The 22025-nt window shown below is 41.1% G+C and overlaps 1 protein-coding gene across 1 annotated transcript in view; it reads right to left on the bottom strand.

Moving 5' to 3' along the window:
- Positions 1 to 22025, bottom strand: part of LOC115365312 (transmembrane protein 132D) — a 29921-nt gene that overhangs the window by 7348 nt on the left and 548 nt on the right. The window contains exons 2-5 of the mRNA XM_030060267.1: positions 16426 to 17305; positions 7191 to 7328; positions 2253 to 2436; positions 200 to 343 (exon numbers count right to left, since the gene is read on the bottom strand). Coding sequence (XP_029916127.1) covers positions 200 to 343; positions 2253 to 2436; positions 7191 to 7328; positions 16426 to 17305 — 1346 coding nt within the window. The remainder of the gene's footprint in view (positions 1 to 199; positions 344 to 2252; positions 2437 to 7190; positions 7329 to 16425; positions 17306 to 22025) is intronic.

Below are 22025 nucleotides of genomic sequence, written 5' to 3'. Positions count from 1 at the left end.
AGTTATTCTGGGCAATGTGTTTGAAAAGTCAAAGTTTAAGAACCAGATGATATCACTTCTTCACTTTCCCCATTATCAAATCATTTTTAAGGTGCCATTAACACCACAATAAAACCACCGCACTCGGAATGTGTGTATAAATCAACTAAGAAAAATAATGCAGGTCATTAACAGTCTGAGGACCAGCACTAAATCCTACCTTGAGGACATTTTCATCAGTGGAGCTACAGTCTGTGTAGTCAGACACATCGGTGACCACTCCGTCTTCCTCCACGGCCACCATCCTCACAGGCATCACCACCTTCTTACCACTCAGCACAGCTGTGTTTAGGATCTCTGTGTCCTGCCAAAAAAAAATCAGGCACAGTCACCAGGTATTATTTACAACAATAAAATGACAATAACTCACAGCTATGGTCAATAAAAATCCACTCTCACTGGATATAACAGCAAAAAAAAAAAGCTTAAATTCCTGGATAACAAATTACCGATAATCACACATGCAAAGGTCAGTGCCACTGGTGGCCAAACAACAGATGTAACAAATATGGCTGCCTCCCAAGGAAATTCATGCATAATAGAGCAGTGCAACTGTTTTTTTTTTTTTTTTTTTTGCGACGGGGCAAGATGAGGTGCAAGGAGGAGGAGGAAGGAAGGGTGAGCCGGGCCATGAAGAGTCAGTGACTCAGCAGCCTGGCTGGAGTAAGAGGGTCAAGCCAGGAGGGAGAAGAGTTGAATTCGGGTGATGTCCAGGCCATTACATGGGAGGGCGAGCTAATCTTGGATTTTCGACCCAAGAGTGTCCCTTAAAGCAATCACACATCACTTCAAACATGGTTAAATAACTGGACCATTGGTATTTTACAAACAATATCTATTTACATTCAATTATCTGTATTATATTATCATATATTCTATTCGCATACAGCTTGTTTCAAAAGTGAGCATATATTTTTCTCTTCATTATGAATGCTCACAGTATTTTCTTTTTTCAGTGATGCTTAACAATCAAATTATTTTGTTAACATGACTGTAAATTCAAATGGCAAATTCTACAGCTTTGTTTTTTATTTTTGTTCATAATGAAATTTTTATATGTACTCTTGAAACCTCTGATATTCGATGATATAGATGTTTGCTTTTATCAGGTAGAGTCTCTCTCTCTCCATCTCTCTCACTCTGCCTCTCTCGCTTTCTATCTGTCTCTGTCTTGCTCTGTGTGTGTGTGTGTGTGTGTGTGTGTGTGTGTGTGTGCGTGCGTGCGTGCGTAAATGGAGAGCAGTGGTGCACAGCTAATTCTGCTGAGTGATCAGTTAAGTCAAATTGAAGGAGACACTTCGTTTTAAGTCTTGGTGACTCAAAGGTATGAAAATTAACCAGATGGATACATTCCCCTCCCCTGTAAAAGCACACACTACTTTAAATAAAGCTGAGATAACCAAACCTCGTCGTTTTTTAAATGTCAGTACAAGCAGGCTTCCTTTACAGTAAAAAGTGACCTTTGGCTAGAAATCTAAAACCTCTGACAGCATGTGACCATCATAAATGACTATTGAACAGTAGCTGTGGCAGAAGTTCATCCAGCAGGGCGAAGAGAGATCAGTCAAAGCTAATGTCCTCCCCACCCCCAGGCCAACCATAAAATCCCCTCATGTTTAGCCTTCAGCCTGAGGTCAGCTTCTAATCCACAGGAGAGATGAACCATGTCAAATTTCCATCACAAATCAGCATAGCATGTTCAAACATTCCAGCTACATTATAATGGAAATGGCACAGACTGCATAGTAAAAAACTAGTACCCCCACTGGCAGACAGCATGACATACTGTAAACCATAAACTGTGCAATCTATACGTTGTATCTATCATATCTGATCAAACAGATGCTGCGAAAATGAATTTGTGGTTCTTTCGCAACACAATGACCACATACTGTACACGAGAACAGAGCAGAAACAAAACAGAAGAGAGACATCAGCCAGCTGACAGTCAACAACACAAGGTCACTCTCCGCCCAAAATAGAACCCATTTACTAAACAATCCCAAGGCATACTCAGCCTTCTGTGTATGCAAAGCCAGACAGGAACTGATCACAACAAAGTGCATTTTATGATATTTTCACACGCCGATGCTCAAAGGATGAAATCCAATGTTGGCATTACTTGAAACACCTTTGTCAGTAACATCAATGCTGATTTTAATAATAATTAGGTGTGACACTATTGGGCTGCTGTAAGCTGTCAGTTGGCTCACCATTATGAGAGGGGCCAGGCCAACAAAGTCTCTCTGAGTGGTATAGATCCTCATGGCTCCTTCTGTCTTGGCTACGTCTTTGGAGCCGGGCGGCAGTTCCAGCTTCCATACGATCACCTGGCTGTCTACAGGACTGCTCAGCTCCTCCACCTCAAAGTCCATCTGAAGCACCTCCAGCAGACTGCTTTCAAGCCTGGATGAGAGGCAGACAACTGGGTCAATCGGGACGACTCAAAGGGATGGATAGGTAGCTGCGTACATGCATAAATTCAGAAAAAAAAATCATGTGGGTTTTCTGAAGGGTTTGTGTGCAGGGGCGGAAGCACTAAGAGAAAAATAGGGACCACAAAAAATAAACAGCATGATAAGCGAGGTGAGCCTGCAAAGGAAGATGTATTAATAATGTCGTATGGCTGCAGTTCAGTGTGGCACTGTTATAATCATTTGATGTAGGCGGTACTATAAACTTACATTGTTGGCCATTGTGGGGGCACTTAATTCTTTCAATACCTTTCTTATATAAATTAACAGCTAATTATAATTTATATAATTAATTTCCTATAGGGGTCTTGAAATTCCCTTTCCATAAATCAAATTCCTGTGGATATTATTACATGTCACTGATGTATGTGAAAGGTATGACTCGCCAAATGGGCAAGAGGTATGTGACCATGTGTGAAACTAGAGATTAATGGGTTGGACACAGTATCGGCTATGGCCAGAGCCGCACAGTCAAATATATTGGACGCTCCTGTCAGAATCAGAACCAAAATCACTTCATAAACTCCAGTGAGATACAGGAATTTTCTGTGGTGACCTTGGTGCATATTGACAACTTATAGAGTTTCACTGTGCACGCGGACAGTGGGTCAATAGGGCCTCGTGTAAAGTGCAAGGACAGCACAACACAGATTATGCACTGTAGGTTGTGCATATCACTCCTAATACATACATTCAATAATCCTCTTAATGTACAATATCACACTTTATGTGATGTGTGCTAATCTCAAGGGTTTATATGGAGCATTTTAACCTGAGCAACTGAGCACTAAACATGAGTTCTGAAAATGGAAGGAGCTGTTCAAAGAAAGTAGCTTGGATCATATAGACTGAAACTAGATTGAAGGATTGGGGAGAGGAATGTAGGAAGATTTTATGTCTCCTACCAATATCTAACTCAAAAATTCCACTCAGATGAAATGTTATGTAGCCGGCCCTGCGGATGGAAAGTAAAGAGATTTTGTTGGAGAAAAAATGTGATTCAAATGGTTGCGACGAGCCCAGTCCCCTTTTTTGTAACTTTGTAGAGCACTTCGCATCTCCAGGCAGTTTCACAGGGTTATAGATGCAAACTGAAAAAAAGAAAAAAATTAGAGCTGAATTGCATTGTGCTGGCCTTACCCTGAAATTGCTAGGACTGTGAATTGTGAAGCAGAAAAATGGCTGGTGAGAGGATAGCAGCGACCTGCATGCACAACAAAGTACGAGCCGTTGTAACTTACGGTGTCCTCTCAGTGATGCCAGCCAGAACACAGTGTCCTAACTATGGATTCAGTTTTCTCCCATGGCCAAAGTGAGCATATTGTTCTGTGTGTTTTTTTTATTTCCTTGGCACTAACTTGAAGTGCAGCAGGGATATCTTGGACAAAACGGATGTGCGACCCCAAACACACACGATGAACCTGCAGCATATTGATATGCATGATACATACCTATCTAAATCTGTAGCCGTGCAGATATATGCACATAGGCCACTCCCACTGTATGAAAAATGCTGTTCATAAATGACTGCATGTCTTTTTTTTTTTCACATTAAAACGCTAACAAAAAGTAGAAATGGCAAATCTTCAGATATCATATACATTTTCTTAATGTGCCACCCAACAATAAAGCATGCAAAGCTCTTCTTCCGTCACTCCCTCTTCTCTCATTTATAATGTAACTGAATAACTTTAGCATACTGCTCTGAGAGATTAAAATATAATGGTATCCCACTCAAGTATCACAGCAAGATATAAGTAAGTACAATTTTAGACAAAGGTTACAAATTGCTTTGCAAAAGCATAACAGGTTAAAAGAACAAAAGATGAATACTATATACATCGAAAATAATAGTAATACAGAAAAAGTAATCATTACAATAGGAGACACAGCCCAGTGAAAACAAAAACTTTTAGAGGCATCACAAATCAAAATAGTGTACATAATACCTCAAACACAAAAACACTTAGGTCTTCAGCTGTGACTTTAAACACCCAAGAGAGGGTGCGTGATTCACATAAGCATGCGCATATCCCATTAAGTATGCATTAACACAGATATCTGCATATGTGCTATTTATGCCCTCTGTCACTGTGGTGTGGCAAGCAGGGGAATTAGTTTTCAATAACCTGTTTATGTCCTGCCCCGGCTGTAAAGTGGTTATATATAGTCTGAAGAGCCATTGCAAGCCGTTGTGACAGAGGATGAAACAGCATTAATGTACAGATACAGCCAACAGTCTCAGTGAAGCGAGGATGCACAGAGACAAAAGTCCATGAAATCCCCACAGTAGTGTGACAGTAGACGGCCTCCGCAGGGGTTCTGTAAGTTCTATGACATTTTAGAGCGGATTAGACTAACTGACTCTGAGTGAAAAAATATGTTAACCCAAAAAGTAGCTGTGATAAACAATGTCCTAATCCATGCCAAATGGGGAAAACAACTTAATGAGGTCAAACCAATAATGACAAGCACAGATAAGGTCAGCGTTTTGTCTGCGTTTGAAGCAAGTTGAAAGTCTTTTTGTGCTTGCATCCATTGTTGGGTGACCTCTGAAGCGACAATGTTGCACAAATCCAAATGTTTCTGCCACATTTAACAATGAGTTTGAATTCGGCGCTCTAAAATGGGACAAATTTATTTTTTAACCTTGATTCAGGGTTAAAAAAAGAAACGTGCTCTCTTGCTCTTTTCCAGTGCTGTCATGTTCACCCCATTCAACACATTGGCACACAAATCAGAGCTTTAGTCATACAAACATTTCAGAACAGCAAAGCGGCTCTAGAGAAGAAATAATCTTCCTGGCTGAATGAAACCACTGTTGGCCAAAGCGCTCTTGTACAGCAAAGACAGAACCTTAAATAGAATAAATTATATCTGCACTATCAAGTGAGAACCACTTTTGGTGATTTTCATGTTTTTTCTTCATTTAAGAATTTACTCTCTCCTTTATGGGTTCAATAAGTTCTACAACTCTTGGGTTTATTAAACATTTTCAAAATTAATCAGGCAAACTGACAAATGCAAAGCTGTTGAGCTAAAAACAAGACTGTTTTTCTTAGTTTCTTAAAAGTGGACATTTTGGAGATGGTTTTCACTGAGCAGCGATATGTAAACTGAAACATTAATTTGTGAAAGGCATTTATAAAAAGCAATGTGGTGCTCATGATCTCAGAAGATTGTCTGGTTGAGGCGAGTTGAGTCAACAGCTAGTAGAGGTTGGTAGGCTTGAATTTCAGTGGTCACCTGGGCTAACATATATGACTTAGATGTTTCTCAAAATGCATTCTCAACTGTCATTGTGGTCTCGTATTTTTGTGAAATGTCATCTTTTGCGACCCAAGCTCATTTTGGCAGAGAAGAGAGGAGCCGAAAGCAGTGGATATGAGACCCCAGGCCAACAACTGTAGATTTTTTCAAATTGCATGTTATTTTATTATTAGATTCACTTCTAAGCATTTTTGCCAGGAGAAATCAGCTGAGTAGATTTCAAATATTGGGTGTTTCTCAATACCAAGAACAACACAAGAGTGGAGCTGCTTTCCTGGGAGAACGTTCGTGCAAGTCGGCCTTGGAAAAACGCACTAACAAGATGACAAGCATGTGGAACACTTGTTTATCAGTTTGGGGCAAGGTGTTAGTGTAGCAAACTTGCATCTTCACTTAGCCTGCAGCAGTAGCAAGAGTGCTACACCTACTAATATAAGTGTCCTCATCTCTTCCCCTTGCCTTTTTTCACTGGGCATCAGTCTAACCTTAGTGCTGCCTCACCGGAGAGTTGGAGGTTAAGAACCTAGCTCAAGGGCATGCCGGCCATAGTTGTTGGGGCAGGGATGATCATTATACATTCTCTTTCCCCCACACACACTCCTCCAGCCAGTAACAAGTCTGCTTCTCTAACCGTTTGGCTATTGTTGCTCCAGCTGTATGAGGAGTTATCATGCAAGAGGCAGCAGGCTCGAGAGAGCATGCAGCTCAAGTCTTTTTACTTTGTGTTGCCACTTTATGCAAAGGTGTCCGGTCATCTCATGGAGGATAGAGCCTGCTTATGACTTAACACTTAAATGAACTCAACTCAGTTAAACACAGTCAACAATCAAATGATTTTAGGGTTAGATTTTGTCTTATGTTGATCCAACAGTCTTGGGATAGCTGGACTTGCAAGGTTTATTCGGGTGTTAAAATAATAATACATCATTGCATAAAAGTTGAATGCAGTGTGCACTGTGTGTTGGGAATGCATAGACATGCACTGTTGGTAAGTGTTTAGACATAAAGTAGAAAGAAATGGTGAGGAAAAATAAGGCACTAGTCTTTTACAAGGGGCAGCTTTTAGGAGCTTTTCCAATAAGTCAGCCTGTGCCTCTTCTATAGACGGTATAAAAGATGTCTTCCTAAGATACAACACAAGATGCCATGTGCACTCAGCCCCGTTCAGACCCACACCATGAAGGTGGCCTGTCTTTTGCCACACAGGTACTGGTGTAATCTTTTGCAGGACATATATTACTGCAGCAACCGGAGATACTACATGTACCTTGGCATTCAACAATATGTGGGAGTGTTATTTGTCCATCCAAACAATAGTGATAAAGATATGATGCATGTCCCTGCACTGACACAACAGTTAGATAGCACACACTGTCATATACAGTAATATCAAGAGACCAGACTTGCCTTTTTCCGGGAATGGGAGCCTTCCTCTGACAAATCACAGCAGTGGCCCCATCCACTCCCATATCCAGAGTGATGTCCCATAGTAAAGAGTTACTGGGTGTTGCTGTGCGAAAGGTCACACCTTTCTTTACTGTCGCTCTGGGAAGAGTCAAAAAAGAAAAGGTCAAGAATACAGTAACAGTAAAATATCCTATTTTAACTGCCAATCGACTCCGCAGCAATGAATAATCATTTTCCATCATTAAAGTGGAAAAACACTGAACAATTTACTAGATATATTGCTACTTTTTATTTCATTTGCTGTGCTTTAGTTTGAATTCCCAATGTGAGGTAAATTCAAATTTCCATTTGGAAAGTTCTATGGCTTTATGCAGCATTTTTTTTTTTTACACTTATTCAATTATTTAAGCTTTACTTAGCCAGATTTGCCCCATTTAGATCCATTTGTCCTTAACAAGACGGCAGCTACATTTCAAATTACTCACAGAACAATAATAAAAAAAAAAAAGTCAAGTAAATAAATAAGTAAGCCAATCTCGAACTCCCAAAGAGAAAAGGAGGGACAGAAAAGATACCAATTAGACTCAGAGGAGCAGTCAGTCAAATTCTACAACAAAACATTCAGTCCACAATCTGTTTGCAGTACACCCACTTAGTCGAGCCACCCTTACAATTCCTTTCATTACACAGAGGACAACTTACATTTGAAGAACAGACGATAGCATCTTTCCTTCTGTGTACAGCCTCCCTCTTTGTCCATGTGCATCTAGTTTTTCATACTCTACTAATGGCCTGTTAGTCTTACTGAGAGCTCATTTGTAAATGTTAAGCAGAACACAACTGAATGTGAACAATCCCAACGGACGCTGCTAATATAACTGGCATGCACAAGGTCAAATCTTAATGACATGTCCTCCTACAAATATTACAATCACTGTGAGGCCAGGGGAGTCAGACATGTAAAAATCCAGTGTAGTGCTTAAAGATACTTCTAAGCCATACACTCAACCACTGTCACAAACCATCACTCCTTAGTAATTGTCTTTACTCAAAGCTCTGATAAGACTCCCTGAATCCTAAATAACTAGAAAAAAACCTCAAGTTGTTTCTAATAGCACAGAACAACATCACTAATGTAATTCTTTGGTTTTCATCTGCATGCAAAGCTGTATGGTTTATCTCCGAATCTTTGAGATAAACGTGGTTGTAAAAGTGTTGAGCGCATTATGAGTCTCTGAGGAGGTGTAATCTACGATAGAGGCAACAGCGCGCTGTGCACTTCGGCGGCTCGGCCGAGTGTATACGTGGAGGCTGGGAGACAACTTTCAAAGTCGGGCAAAAGGAGAGGAGACATCGCTGCCATTTCAGAGCACAGCAACAAAACACACTCGACCAAAACGCATTATCTCCTAATTGAAATGTTTGAGATAACCTCTTGATGGATTTGCATTGGTGTGTGTGTGTGTGTGTGTGTGTGTGTGTGTGTGTGTTTAAATTTATGCATGCATGTACATTTGTGTGCCTGAACCCTTGTTTCTGAGAACATCTGCACGTTCTGCTTTTCCAAGATGTAATCTGGAAGCGAGGTCTCCAGAGAGCACTAATCTTGGCATGGATATTTCTGCAGTAGAGCAACACGCAACAGTGCAAGACAAAAAGAGTCTATCTCTCTATTCGATTCATTTCTTTCTTGCCGTTTCATCGCCAAGAAAGTTAGTAATATTCCCAAAGCATCAAGACAGAGATCACACATCATTTTCACATTTTATGACCACGTGTATCTGTGTCTGCACCTCACCTATCAAAAAGTTACCACATATTCTGTTTATTTTTGGTTGCCAAGTTTTTTCATGCCCTCCAGTTATGACTGCCAGTTGGTGGTCGCTGCATGAGGCTTCATAGCAGAGAGATCTTTGGTTAACGCATATTGTCTGATTTCTTCTTTGACTTTTATTATCTTTTTTTTTTTTCCAGCGTTCCAAATCGGCGAGTTTGCACTGCATAATAATTTGGTTTGTACAAATTGGTGTTTGGAAAGTCATGGTCTGACTGCTTAGTGTCACTGCATGCTCTGGTTGGTGTTTTGGTTTTTTTTCCTTGTATTTGTAGAATGTAGGTTGTGTCTCAACCAGTGAAGCATATGATGACTGAGTGGACCTCAAACTTGACTAACACACAGCACAGAGGGCCAGACCATGCCATCAAACATTCCAGGCCCGATTTTAATTAGAAGTTGGATACTGTAAAATTTCATTTTGATTGCACTTACAGCTCTCCAGGCTTTCTCTTTAAGTGCATTCAGTGCCAGACTAAAGCTCTCTGAGGCTGTAATTGTAAGTTAAGTGCAACTTACGGCCTGTGCAATGAACTTCTGAGTTTTCCTGACCCATCATTTTTGTCCTCTCTCTCTGTTTTCCTCGGTCTGTGTCTTCTTCACAATCAATGGAGTTGTCTCTTGTGGCATATGTCACACTGTTAAACATTCAATCACACAAACAGCTCACAGGCAAAAAGCTTACAATTAAAGAGATTAGGGCTTTCTTTTCGAGTGGTCACTTTCAATCATGTGCCATCGTGACTCATCAGTCTGCCAGTCTTAATCCTAACTAATCACTACAACTGCTGATTTCACTGATACCACTTTCATGTCAAGCAATCGGATTTTACACGAGTTACAAAAAAAAAAAAAAAAAAAAAAGTAGATAACAGAGCTGAAGTCTCGTACACATATTTCACCTCCACTGGTTAACCGGTATCACAATCTTCCAACCCAAATGAAATGCAGGGTTTTCTCCAACATCATGCTCACATCATACGTCTCTTATTACAACTGCATTATGAATTAAAGTCAGAGACTAATAAAAAAATATGGTGATTTATTGGTTATTTATCATATTATATAGGTTAAAGATATACCATGGTTAGGATTGGCTGCCTAAAATGTAGAGCATTCCTTGTTGCTGTGCCTGTGCTGGTCTCAAATTAGCAGCTTACCCGTTCACACCTCTGCCAATCAGAGCGGAAGCCGATAATTACCCGGCAGTGTGCAGGGTTTATAACACAGGACATTAAGGGCCAGGTCAACTCGTTTACGTTGAGCTTATGTCCCAGATGGTAGTGGGATTTCAGGACAGTGTAAAATTCATATGATTAACAACCCTTTGACCAGAAAGGGGAGCATTAATAGGATAATATGAGATGATGTCGTGATTGGTTTGAATGAAACCCTGCAGACTCTGGGGTCACATTGGCACAAAGTGGAAAAACATTGTTTTAAAGTCAGCTGCGATATTTTACAACATGTAATTAAGAAGCAGCCTCATGGCGACACAAATGGTGGGACATGTGTGCGCTCCATCAGAGGCAGACCACACACAGGAGGAGGCAGGAGTTCCTCCCTGGAGGAGGCAGGGATCCAGTGATTTGCCCATGGGCATTTTGATGAGAATCAAATCTGTGACAACTCTATCACTCCAACCACCTGCCACCCCAACACCTTTAACACAAAGGTCACTACAGTAAATATACCTAAGGAAATACACTGAATTTAAATCCTTAAAATTTGTCTGTGCAGCACCCTCTGACTGCTAGATCACATTTCGCTCCAGGCCCTTTTTCTTAAAATAAGCGAAAAAGGTTGAGCAAAGTTAGCGCTGTGTGTTCTCTGTGTTAGTATAGTGAATGAAGGTGACCAGCTTCTCTGTGTGTTGTCCATTAGAGTGAATGACAGTAGAGAACACAAAGGAGTCGGCAGTCCATTGTTAGCGGTCGGAGGGTTCCCAGGAGGCAGCAGTGCAAACAGCAGAGGGGACAAGCACACACTGGGCCAAAGGAGTGAAGACGAGTGCAGGAGTCTTTCATCTAAAAGGCGCAGCCGCTCTGTGACTTGGATGAAAGATGAGGTGGTAACTAGAGGGGAGGAGACTGTACCCTGTTACCCCCGTTAATGGCAACACACCACAACTGCCATTTTCCCTGCCTCTCCATTCAGCCCCGCTTTGTCTACATGTCCTCACATGCTCACTCTCAAATAGCCCAGGTTAATGTTGCACAATTAATCAAAATCTTAAATTCACAGTCCCACTTAGTGCCATTCCCTAAAGGCAAAATGCTGCAGTTCTCTTCACAGTCAGGAATAGTGCCACCAAAACACGGAAAGCCAACTCTTAATGCTGCGCAGGACCCCTGGCCTACAAATCAAGTTGCATGTGAGGGAATATCCTTTATCTAATCTTAGCAAATCCATAGCATGTCTATCCTCCTCCCAACATCTTATTTAAACATTTAAGCTGAAAAACAAATTAAGTAGAAAGGACCATCCACATGTAATGCATTTATATTGCAAATCTAATATTGAGCAAAGACAAAAAAAAAAAAAAAAAGGAATATGATATTTTTGTATTTTTTCTTGTGACTGTAGAGACCACTCTAACTTAGGAATTATGAGTGCAATATGATCATTTCCCTTCTATGGGGAAAAAATAATCCAGCATAATCAATGATGGATGAATTATGGCTTGCCCTGTGTATTAATGGGAGAACCTAGGAGGACTGTTAATCTAGTAATGGCCTCTGAATAACATGCCCTCTCATGATGAAACACCTCTGTGTATTGAGCTGAGTGCAGCAGGGTTTAACTAATAAAAAGTGACAGTAACAAGAGGACTTATCTGGAGCCTTTTCTCCTTCAGCCCCCACCCCGCCTGTGGAAAAAAATCCCCTGAGACTGTGGAGGAAGAGGAGTTTTTCTTATGAGTGGCTGGGAGCGGGAGCCAGTGTCCGTGGCTTGGGTTAGTAGGCGCTGAGGAGGCAGTGGGCAGCGGGAGGCACCAGGGCAGGGAAGATGGATGGCTGTGGAGACTGAAGCTGACAGTCTGTGAGAAAAGCAGCTCTCAGGTGCTGCACTTGCCATCCATCTCACTTCTGACCGGGCGAGGCATGAGTGGCACAACAGTTTTGCATTTTACATAGTCTTCACTCCTTCACTCACTCATTCATTCACTTACTGATATATACAAAATATATAAAAATGCAAAAACGGAGGCACGCATGCACTCTGGTGCACAAACACGCACACACATGGCCTGCCTCACCTCTGTCAAACACACTCAAAGCAGCCTTTGCCCCTTGGCCCTCTTCAGTCAGTTCCCTTTCCTTATTTGTTTGTGGAGTTCCAGTTTTTTTTTTGTTCAACGCTCCCTTTAAGATCACAAAGCCGTTGCGTGATGGCCAGCAAAGGAAAGGAGAACACTGGAAGAATTCAAAGCCTAATGCATAATACCATGCAGGAGCTACAGAATCAGTGGTCTGGTGACTGATCTATGGCCTGCGGTGTGTGCCAAGTATGTTCTGTGTAAGCCAGACAGTATGAGCCAGATGCACTCTATCACTGAGACCGCTATAGAGGTGCTGCATGGGGTTTGTAATTACCCCACTGATAGAATTTGTGTTCCCATCCTTGGCTTTGTGAATGCATTGCTGCCGGGACACGGTGCCACTGGTGAACCCCAATGCAATCAGAAACAGATGCAATCGTTAATTATGCAAGCAAATGTCCATCGCTTAGCTAGTCTGATGGCCAGCCATCAGCAACGTGCTTATCGTACTTATGGAGCAGTTTAGGGAGCTGGGGAGACGTTTGTGCCAATGCTTCTGCCAGATGGCTGGGTCCACAGCATTGAAAATGGTTGTAAAAGTCCTATTTGTCACATAGTTGAGTGATTAGGCTCTCTGGTTGAAGAGCTCCCTGATACAGTATCCTGTTGATACAGACGCTCATGTACATTCATTTCCATAATGCTGCCTTTAAATAAAACTCATCTAACAAGACAGACTATTAATAGCATCTTGTCAGATATTACTTACTTTTTATGGTTGTAAAAAAAAAAAAAAAAAATGTCAGATCATACTGCACGCCATTCAACTTACTGATCACACACTAAATGGGTTTTAGGCAATCTAATTGCCCTTCACATGAATGGTGTGATGATGGTGGTACAATACTTTGACTATGACCTTTATCAAACTGTCATTGAGAATGACAGGTTCATTTCGGTGGAACGGACAGGTGTGGCTTGACTTTTTCTCAGCCGACTTCACATTTGTATGTCCCTTGACTCCGAATATAGACATCAATAACAGGTTTATCATGCTGATGAGAGAGTATTAAGCATAGCTTAATGGGACATTCAGACAGTGATAAAGCGCATAGACAGCTGTTAAGAACCAGATGCAGAGGGCTTGTTAATGGCCTGACAAGCTGGGGGAGGGCATCACTGTTACTGGCTATGTGAGGCGGGAGAGCAGTAAATGTATTGTCTCTTGTTTATGGCACACAGGAAAGACTACATACAGTTTATGTTTTAGGGCAGTTTCAACCACAAAGACAAAACTGCCAGGGCTTGATTGACGTGAAGACCTTTAGACTTAACTGATGCCTAATCAGAATTATATATTTGTGTGAATATTGCAATTGCATTTCCAGACAACTACCTATGTTTCATTTTAAAAATAATTTTATTTATTTATTGTTTATGGCAGGGATTACTATGTTATCATTATTATTATTGTTGTTGTTGGTGTTGTTGTTGGTGGTGGTATTATTATGTGTATTGCTTTTATCCAAAGCATACATTTTTATACAGTACAAGCAAAGATCTATTCAGGAGAGAACAACAACATAAAGTGCCATAAAGCTCTGGTTCTGATCTCTATCGGTGAGTCGCTGTTATTGTGAGTTGTTGATGACAACCATGTAGAATCAATCATCAAATGTCATGCTTACTCCATGATTTCTTGTCATTTGAGTCTAAACAGTCCGAGCTTCAATCGACCCACAGCGATTTTGCATAGAACACACTTCTTTGGAAGAATTGGGCACTGTCAGTCCAAACCAGCAAGTGTTGAGCTACTAAGTAGCCCCCCTTACCAACTTCTAACCCCCCACCCAAGTGACAGGAACTGTGAGGAGAGGCGACAGACATTTCTGCTATCAGCTATTTGGGTAGAAACTAGCATGACTGAGTAAAGTATGACAGTGTGGAATTAAAACAGCAATGATTAAAAAGCACCATGAAGGGGGAAAGTCAAGAGAAATATTTCTTTTCTGCTCCAGTGCTTCTGTAAAAACAGAATCCAAGTCCAACAGAGTGGCAAAAGAAGAGTGGGTGACTATGTTATTCAAATACACAGTCCAACTTTATGAATTACACGTCTACTGATGGAAAAGCATGATACAATTTTATGTGTCTGAGCTCGGTGAAGGAATAGTCCCACTAAAATGTGGGATAAAGCACACCGAGCTTCATGCTCCTTCATTACTTTTGGGCACCTTAGAAAAGACTGCACTCCCAAGGGAAATTTTGAGAACCCACGAAAGCCTGGAGCTAAACTTTCTATTTGAGCCGTTACCTTAAAACGTTACTCTAAAGCTTGAACAGGAGGTCAAGTGCATCCGTGTACTGCCACCTGCTCAATCAACATTTACCTACTGCAGCATTCACAGTTTGACTTGCTGAGTAAGTGACTGCCTAAGTGAATGATTTCAGGTGAAAAAGCTATTAATAATATATGAGCACCTCTTCTGACTGTCTCCTTCTGAACTGTTCAGCACCTATGAGCAACTCAAAGTGGAAGCAACTGCGATTTCCAGAGCGTATTGATTGCATATTCCACCATTTCTCAATCTTTTCAGTCCAACAGACAAGAAAACTGTGGCCTCTTGTGCAGAAACCAATAAACTTTTGGACTGCTGCCTTCAAGCACTTTAATAGAAATTAAACCTACCTCAACAGAGGTTGTTTGAAGTAAGGCTTTGATACACTTTATTCATGTATCATAAAAGGAATGCAATCTACATTCAAGCCACATAAATAGAGGCATATCATGAAAGTGCATCCTGGGCTTCCTGACACATCATTGTTCACCGGCTAGGAGTAAAATGGATACTATCTGAAATAATATATAGATATTTTTAAAAAATCTATCTCTAATCAAGTTAGCATAAATCTCTACTTGTCTGCTTTGACAGCTGGGCTTGACAAATTTAGCTGTGTTGAAATTCAATTCTCTTGTATCTCTGTCTGGTAATAATATAAGGTATTATGGTGTGCATGACCCTAAAAAAATATCAATGGAGCGATGAGAGCACGATGGAAGCATTCCAATTCTAATCCACTGTTCAAGTGGCAAGCTCTCATGTTGCATCATTTCACCTTGATGTGAAGAGTGGCTGTATCCCCTGCCTGACTAACAAGCTGACAACCAGACATGAGAGCAGATTGAGAAGGGCATTTTTTTCATCCTTTATTTCTTTTATGTATGTCTCTCTCTCCTCAAGGGGATAATAGTTCTCAGATAAGCGCTCTGGAGTCAAAGATCGAGCTTAAAGGTGAGTGCACTTCAGATATGGTTGAGTCATTTATTCTTTGGGAAAACATAAAACAGAATAACACTCTGCGTAAAATTAGCCTCCATTATTATTATGTCACCGAGACCTCCGGAGGGTTATTGCTCCATGACTGTACTACAAGTGCTCTCAACTCCAATCAAACTGAGCATTGAATATTGCAAAAATGAGAACACAACCTTAAATTAAATTGAGCTTTGCTGTTAATCCCTGTGATCTTCATACATTCAATTGCGCTGCATTGATATAAACACAAAAAGCCTGAGCATGGCCTTTAATGCAGAGAGATAATGACTCACAAGCTACACGTGATTTCAGTTGATCCACGTCAAGCTTGGTGACTGAAAGTGCAAACCGCTGTGAATGTCATCAGACTGTGCTCGCTCAAACACGCATTTTTTTTTCTCCATTGAACATGAATATTCACCACAGTTCTCGGAAAGACAGTTAACCTCTATCATATTTTCAGAGAAATGCCATAATCCATGTTAAATCCCATTTCCTCCAGTATTCCCTTATTTTTGATGGCACAGGATTTGTGGAAGCAGAGACACATTAGGGAAGAGGACTAATGCTGTTAGCGAACAATTACTCTTATTGAATTCTGATTGACCAATTAAATAAAAATCAATAGAATTAGACAGAGCCCCCTGGAGTGATGAAAATATTTAACTTCATGTATCACAATAAAATCTACTGGGGTAGTTATTTTATCCTATCCTACTATGCGGATTATTGTCAACAATCCTAATGTTTGATGAGTTGCAATTGATGACATCATGTTCCCAGTCAGCACTGCAAGCTATAAGGTGAGCAGAAAAGGCTTACCGGAGAGTGAAGTTTGCCAGCTGGGCAGAGCTGGCCATGAGGATGTAGAAGGTGGCGATGTCTGTCTTCTTTAGTGGTTTGGAGGAAGTCCGTATAACAATGGCGTTGCCCAGCTTGAGTCGAGAAAGGGTTGCCATTCCCTTAGGCACCTGAAGAAGATGCACGCTGCCAATCCTCTGCATGGGAGTGACAGGAACATACTCAGCCTGCTGTCCTGAGCTCCCCCAGCGCCCTCCATCCACAGAGTTACACTTCCCATTGACTTTGGGCTGAGCTTGGTAGTACAGCTCCACAGGGTTTCCAGTGGACGGGTCCTGTTTCTCCCTGCTGGTGCTCTCTGCCCCTGGGGTGAACCAACCAGGCAGAGGAGCCAACTCAGCCATGCAGGTTCCCCTCTCACCTCCCATGGCACAGGAGCCCCTCACCTCCTGGGTTTGCCAGAAGGCATAGACTGTCACACACGGCAGCTCATCCACAGCCCCTTCGCCCCTGCCCCAGTCCCTTCCTGCCACATAGAAGAGCACCCGCACTTTGGGCTTGGAGGAGAAGACCCTTGGGGTTAGCACAAAGGACTGGACTTTCCAGTTATAGGTAAAGACCCCTGGAGCATTGAATAGACGCACAGAGTGGATTAGGTCTATGGGCACAGGCTGCTCTGTGGACAGAGCACCATAGCTGGCATTGATGGCAGGCTGGCGGCTGGCTCTCAAGATGACAAAGGGCTGTGTGTGACTCTGCATGCTTGAATTCCTCATAAAGTCCTGCCCAGCCTCCTTCAGGAAGAAGTAGTCAACATCCCGTACCTCGTAGTTGACTGGTAAGACGAGAGGGAAAGGCACTGGGCTCTTACTGCTGTCTGTCAACTCCTGACTGTTCAAGTCTGTTGGGTAAAAATAGGAGATTACACTAGGCTTGTTATTTATAGCCACAGCATTTTATGAAAATATGCCATGGAACCACAGGTTTGAATAATTGGAATCCATTTGAAATGAAAATGGGATCGTGGAACTCTGCTTCTCTGTACATTGGGGAATAAAATAATACAAAATGTACCAGCAACTTCCTAGGAACTAATACTAAAGTCAGCTCAGTTCAACTGATCAACTGAGTGGGGCATCAAATTATTACACTAAAAGACCACTGACCTTAAAAGTTAATCTTAAAATTCCCATAGCCGGGCACATAGGGGAAATATTGCAAATTACAACAAGAGAAGCTTAGGAGTATTATAGTTTCTGAGGCAGCTGCACCAACTGCTGGGATGGAACTGCAGTTTAGCTCTGCGCCTTTGCTAAATATCATCCAGAAAGCTAATCATGTCACAGAGAAATATCATGCAACTAAATTACCGCAGAAATCCTAGCAGACGCTTTCATTTTTAAAGCTTGTTTCCAGTTAATAAACTGGGCCAAAAAAATGATGACAGATTATGTGCTGTTAAAATATAAAATTTGTTTTTAAAATAATGCCTGGGAGTGCTTGAGAATATCAATTAAAAGAACGAGCAAACTTTTTTGTGATTATATATGGCTGAACTTTTTTTGTGAATGTGTTCATGGTACATTTTCCTCTCTCTCTCTTTCTTCCTCTCTCTCTCTCTCTCTCTCTCTCTCTCGCTCTGACAAAAACAAACCCTCCATTCTCAGCTTCAGCTCTCCTCAGCTTCACTCAGCCACCTTTGTATGGGGAGAACAGGTGGGACTGGCACAATTGGCATTAAGGTGTAACCAGCCACCAAAGGTCAGGCTTGAAATGGCTTTTCACATTATCACTGGGCTGTGACCATCTAGCAAGACTCCTACTCTATGAAAAATAAGAATATCACAGCATTGTAATGTAAAATATAAGAAAAGCCCGCTATAAATTAGGATGAGAATTCCAGGAAATTGAATCACGCCTAATGAAATGGAAATTGTGTTATAACCGGTGCATTTTTACACCAGCTCCCCAGTTCGTCTATACTATATGAGAGCAAAGTGAACAAAAAGCAAGCGAGAGCATTGGTTGTTGTTTTGATCCCATCGAAAGGCTCGGAGGATAGACATCTGCCTCTATGGAAATGAGCAGACGCAAGGGTCAGCGGGCCTTCATGTGTCCTCATTAGGTGTCCATTTTGACAGATTACACAGACTGTGGCAGTTCACCTGAGTGTGCACTGTTTGTTTGGTGGTTAATTGCCCTGCTGGGTGAATTATGGATATAATATACACTGGTGTTTACTGCAGATTATCTCAGATTGGATGAGACTGCACAAAACTTGGTGTTGGGTGGTAAATAATAAATAAATAAATAAAGCATTATCATTAAGACTGCCTTCATACATTACAAAACCAAAATTTCAATGAGATCTGGCATTTTAATTTCTTTTTACTCATCTATCTGTATATGCATTGAGACAAGTGTTTTTATTACAGAGTGATCTGAATCACTGATGATTATTTTTCCACTGAGGAGAGCTTGGGGAGTCAAAATCAGTCCCCATATCTGTCATGACTTGTGGCATTTGACAGGCCTTTCCATCATGCCACTGTTGGTTTTACTCTCAAGCGCTGACCATAGTAAAGAGTCTGTAGTGTGGTCAGACAGTTCACACTGCAATGAATCTATGTGTCACAATCTTGTCAACATATCAGGCCCTTGGAGGAAGCTAGCAGCATCTGTTTTTCTCTGCAAACACAAGACATGAGTCTCAGTCATGTTCACTGAGTGGCTGAGAGACTGGAGCTGGGAATGGTGCCGTCCCTACGCAGCCTACCAGCGGCCACAGTGACAGATGTGCTGTTTAATACCAGAGTTGGCTGCAGCTCTGACTGCAGTGACAGTGAATAAAAACTGGCTCGCCCATCTCCAGGAGGGGGAACACACTGCCAGTGTAGCCACAAAGTACTTAACATCCACGTTCATCCCTTTACAGCTGGATTTGATGGGTCATCTGTGCCTTTCTTGTTACTGTTAAAGTTTCATCATCACAGAAAACCAGAGGGGGAACATTTACTCTGAGCACGGAGAACACGCAAAGTTTTAGGGCAGCGTTCTTTGCAAGCAACCATGTGCTTTTCCAGCGGTGTTATTTCTGGTATCTAACAACAGGCAACATAAGGAAACCTTTATTTTTACACCGGCCTATCAACATGATGAGAGCCCTGCCCTCAGCTGATAAACAAGAGAGCAAATCCGCTGTACCAGCTGTTCCAGCCTCTCAAATCACTCATCTTGGAGACCCTGAACCTCTGTTCCTCCTCAGCTAACTCAGAGAGCATCAATGTCATGATGCCATGCTGCTACACTTCAAGCTTATGTATGTTTTTTTTCCTGCTTTGTTTTATTTATTTATTTATTTATTTCTGTGTTGTTTTTTGGTTGGTTGGTTTGTTGTTGGGTTGTTTTTTTTCTGTTGTATGTAGGTTAAATGCTTTTCCAGGGAGAAAAAAAGAAACAACAAGAGAGTGATTCCCCTTTTAAATCCATATGTCAGGCTTAAAAGCATATGATATTAATCAAGCTGGTATTCAAATGGATTGAAAAGGTTTATCTCTTATATATGTTCTCTGTATAGGTCGATTTAAGAGGGTTTGCGTACTCTAAGCTATCCACTATTTGAAAGTACCTGAAAGTAGCACATGACTGATAGGAAAAACCTCAGGTTGTGATTTTCTTCACAAAATGGATATTTGGCATTTTGGAATTGAACTTTTCATGTGTATAATAGCTTCCCACAGTGGTGCTGTGTGCTTTAGAAAATATGCAGCCACCTTTTTGAAGTTTGTATATATCAATTGCAGTTTTATTTACATGTAGTGGAAGTGGAAATGAAAAATAATCATGGTACTTAACCTTGAAAGGTTTAATATTCCCAGAGGTTTACTAGTCATTATTATGTGGCTTGTGCAAATAATTCCGATGTTAAGTAAGGGCTGTTTTTCTGTTTAAATTAGTATTGTTGATTGTTGATTGTTGAATGCTGAAAGAAGCAAAGAACGTACTTCATCAGGTCCCCAATGGCATGTTTTAATGCAGAGGTGATTGTGTGCCTGATGAGCTCCAGAGCAGATTCTGCCCTGGTGTAAAGATTGCATATTACTTCATTTGTTTCAAAGGCAAGTCAACTAACTTCCTCTTTGTATGCTTTTCTTTTACCATTATCACAAATGCAATTAATCTTGTATTATTCTATTAAGATGCACAAGACCTGAGCAACCATGTTGAATTCTAATGTGCAGTAATGATAATTGCCATCTGTGGAAAACAGCTTGCAGAAGTGAGTTGACTTCAAATTGCATCACAGCAGCATAAAATGGATGTCTACTTTTTAAACTGTAGTTGAGAGACGAACAGGCCTATTTATGGCTCAAAATATCTCCAAATCCCATTTCATGCTGCCTGCACATGGCCACAGCCTCTCATATATGCTGTGTAATCAGACTGTTTTTGTGATTTCTTGTTGTGCCATGTATGACATGACAGTGAATTCACCAAGTGTTGGCAACAGCACTGCTGCTTACAGGTCTGGATATGAGCTCTTTCCAGGATAAAAGTTAGGCCGAAACATAACTGCGGCGCCTCGTTGAGAAATCTCTCTGATTAGTGTAGCTGAAGTGCTCTTCAGAGCATCATGCTCTCATCTTAGATGCTATAGCTTTATACAGATATACAAACAAGATGTAGCACTGATCATACATGCTTAGGGACTTTGATGGAAATAAATAAATAAACAGGGTGGAGGAGCTGAAATGATAGAGGGGGTGGGGGGAGGCAGGGAGAGAGAGAGAGAGAGAGAGAGAGAGAGAGAGAGGCTTAACCCATTGGTGGGGATTGTTATGTACAATGAGACTCTTAAAGCTGCTTTTAAAAATCTGTTTTATCATGATTTTTTTTTCCATTTTTATCATCCCCTTATCCGTATAAATCAGCCAGTCTGCATTCCCTAGAAATAGCCATCTTTAAGGCAGTTATAGGCTTTAAAGTAAATGCTTTGTGATGATTTTTTTTTTTCTTTTTCTTTTCCGTTATCAGAGCTGGACATTTAGATTATTCCCTGCTCTTTGTTTTGTCTCATTCCTGACCAGTGTGCATGAAAATACTGTACCCCAGTTTTCTAGCAGCAGACATCCATAAGGGAAAGTAATACATCCCAGGGAGAGGGAAAGCACTGAGCATTAAGGCGTAACACAAGTCATAACATAAAGCCATCAAGTCTTTTACTCCTCACTGAGATTCCATCTTAAATGTTTAATAACCTGCTCAATGCTGTTAAACATCTTGGCAGCAAGCAAGATACATATGCTCATGTTGGGCTCATTGATTTAAATAAAACTGTATCGCTCTGACATAATGTGACATTGTGGCATTTATTAAGATTTTTTAAATTCATTATTCAGACTTTTAGACAAAGTTCTCTCACTGGTGGCATGGACCCTATGCTCTTTGAGAAATGGCCCTTTTGAAACTCCCCACCCCCACCCACAATGGCCATGCATGTCCAGCAGATGGTCAATTAATTTTAATGGATCATTTGTTTTAAACTATTGTCATCAAGTACTGTGCAGACACATGTTGTAGATGCTTCAGCAGCGACAGTTACAAGGAGCATCAAGGGAAAT

The sequence above is a fragment of the Myripristis murdjan genome, chromosome 9 (genome assembly GCF_902150065.1).
Source record: "Myripristis murdjan chromosome 9, fMyrMur1.1, whole genome shotgun sequence".
Lineage (NCBI taxonomy): Eukaryota > Metazoa > Chordata > Actinopteri > Holocentriformes > Holocentridae > Myripristis > Myripristis murdjan.
The sequence above is the reverse complement of the archived record's forward strand: the minus strand, read 5'-3'. Positions and strand labels throughout refer to the sequence as shown.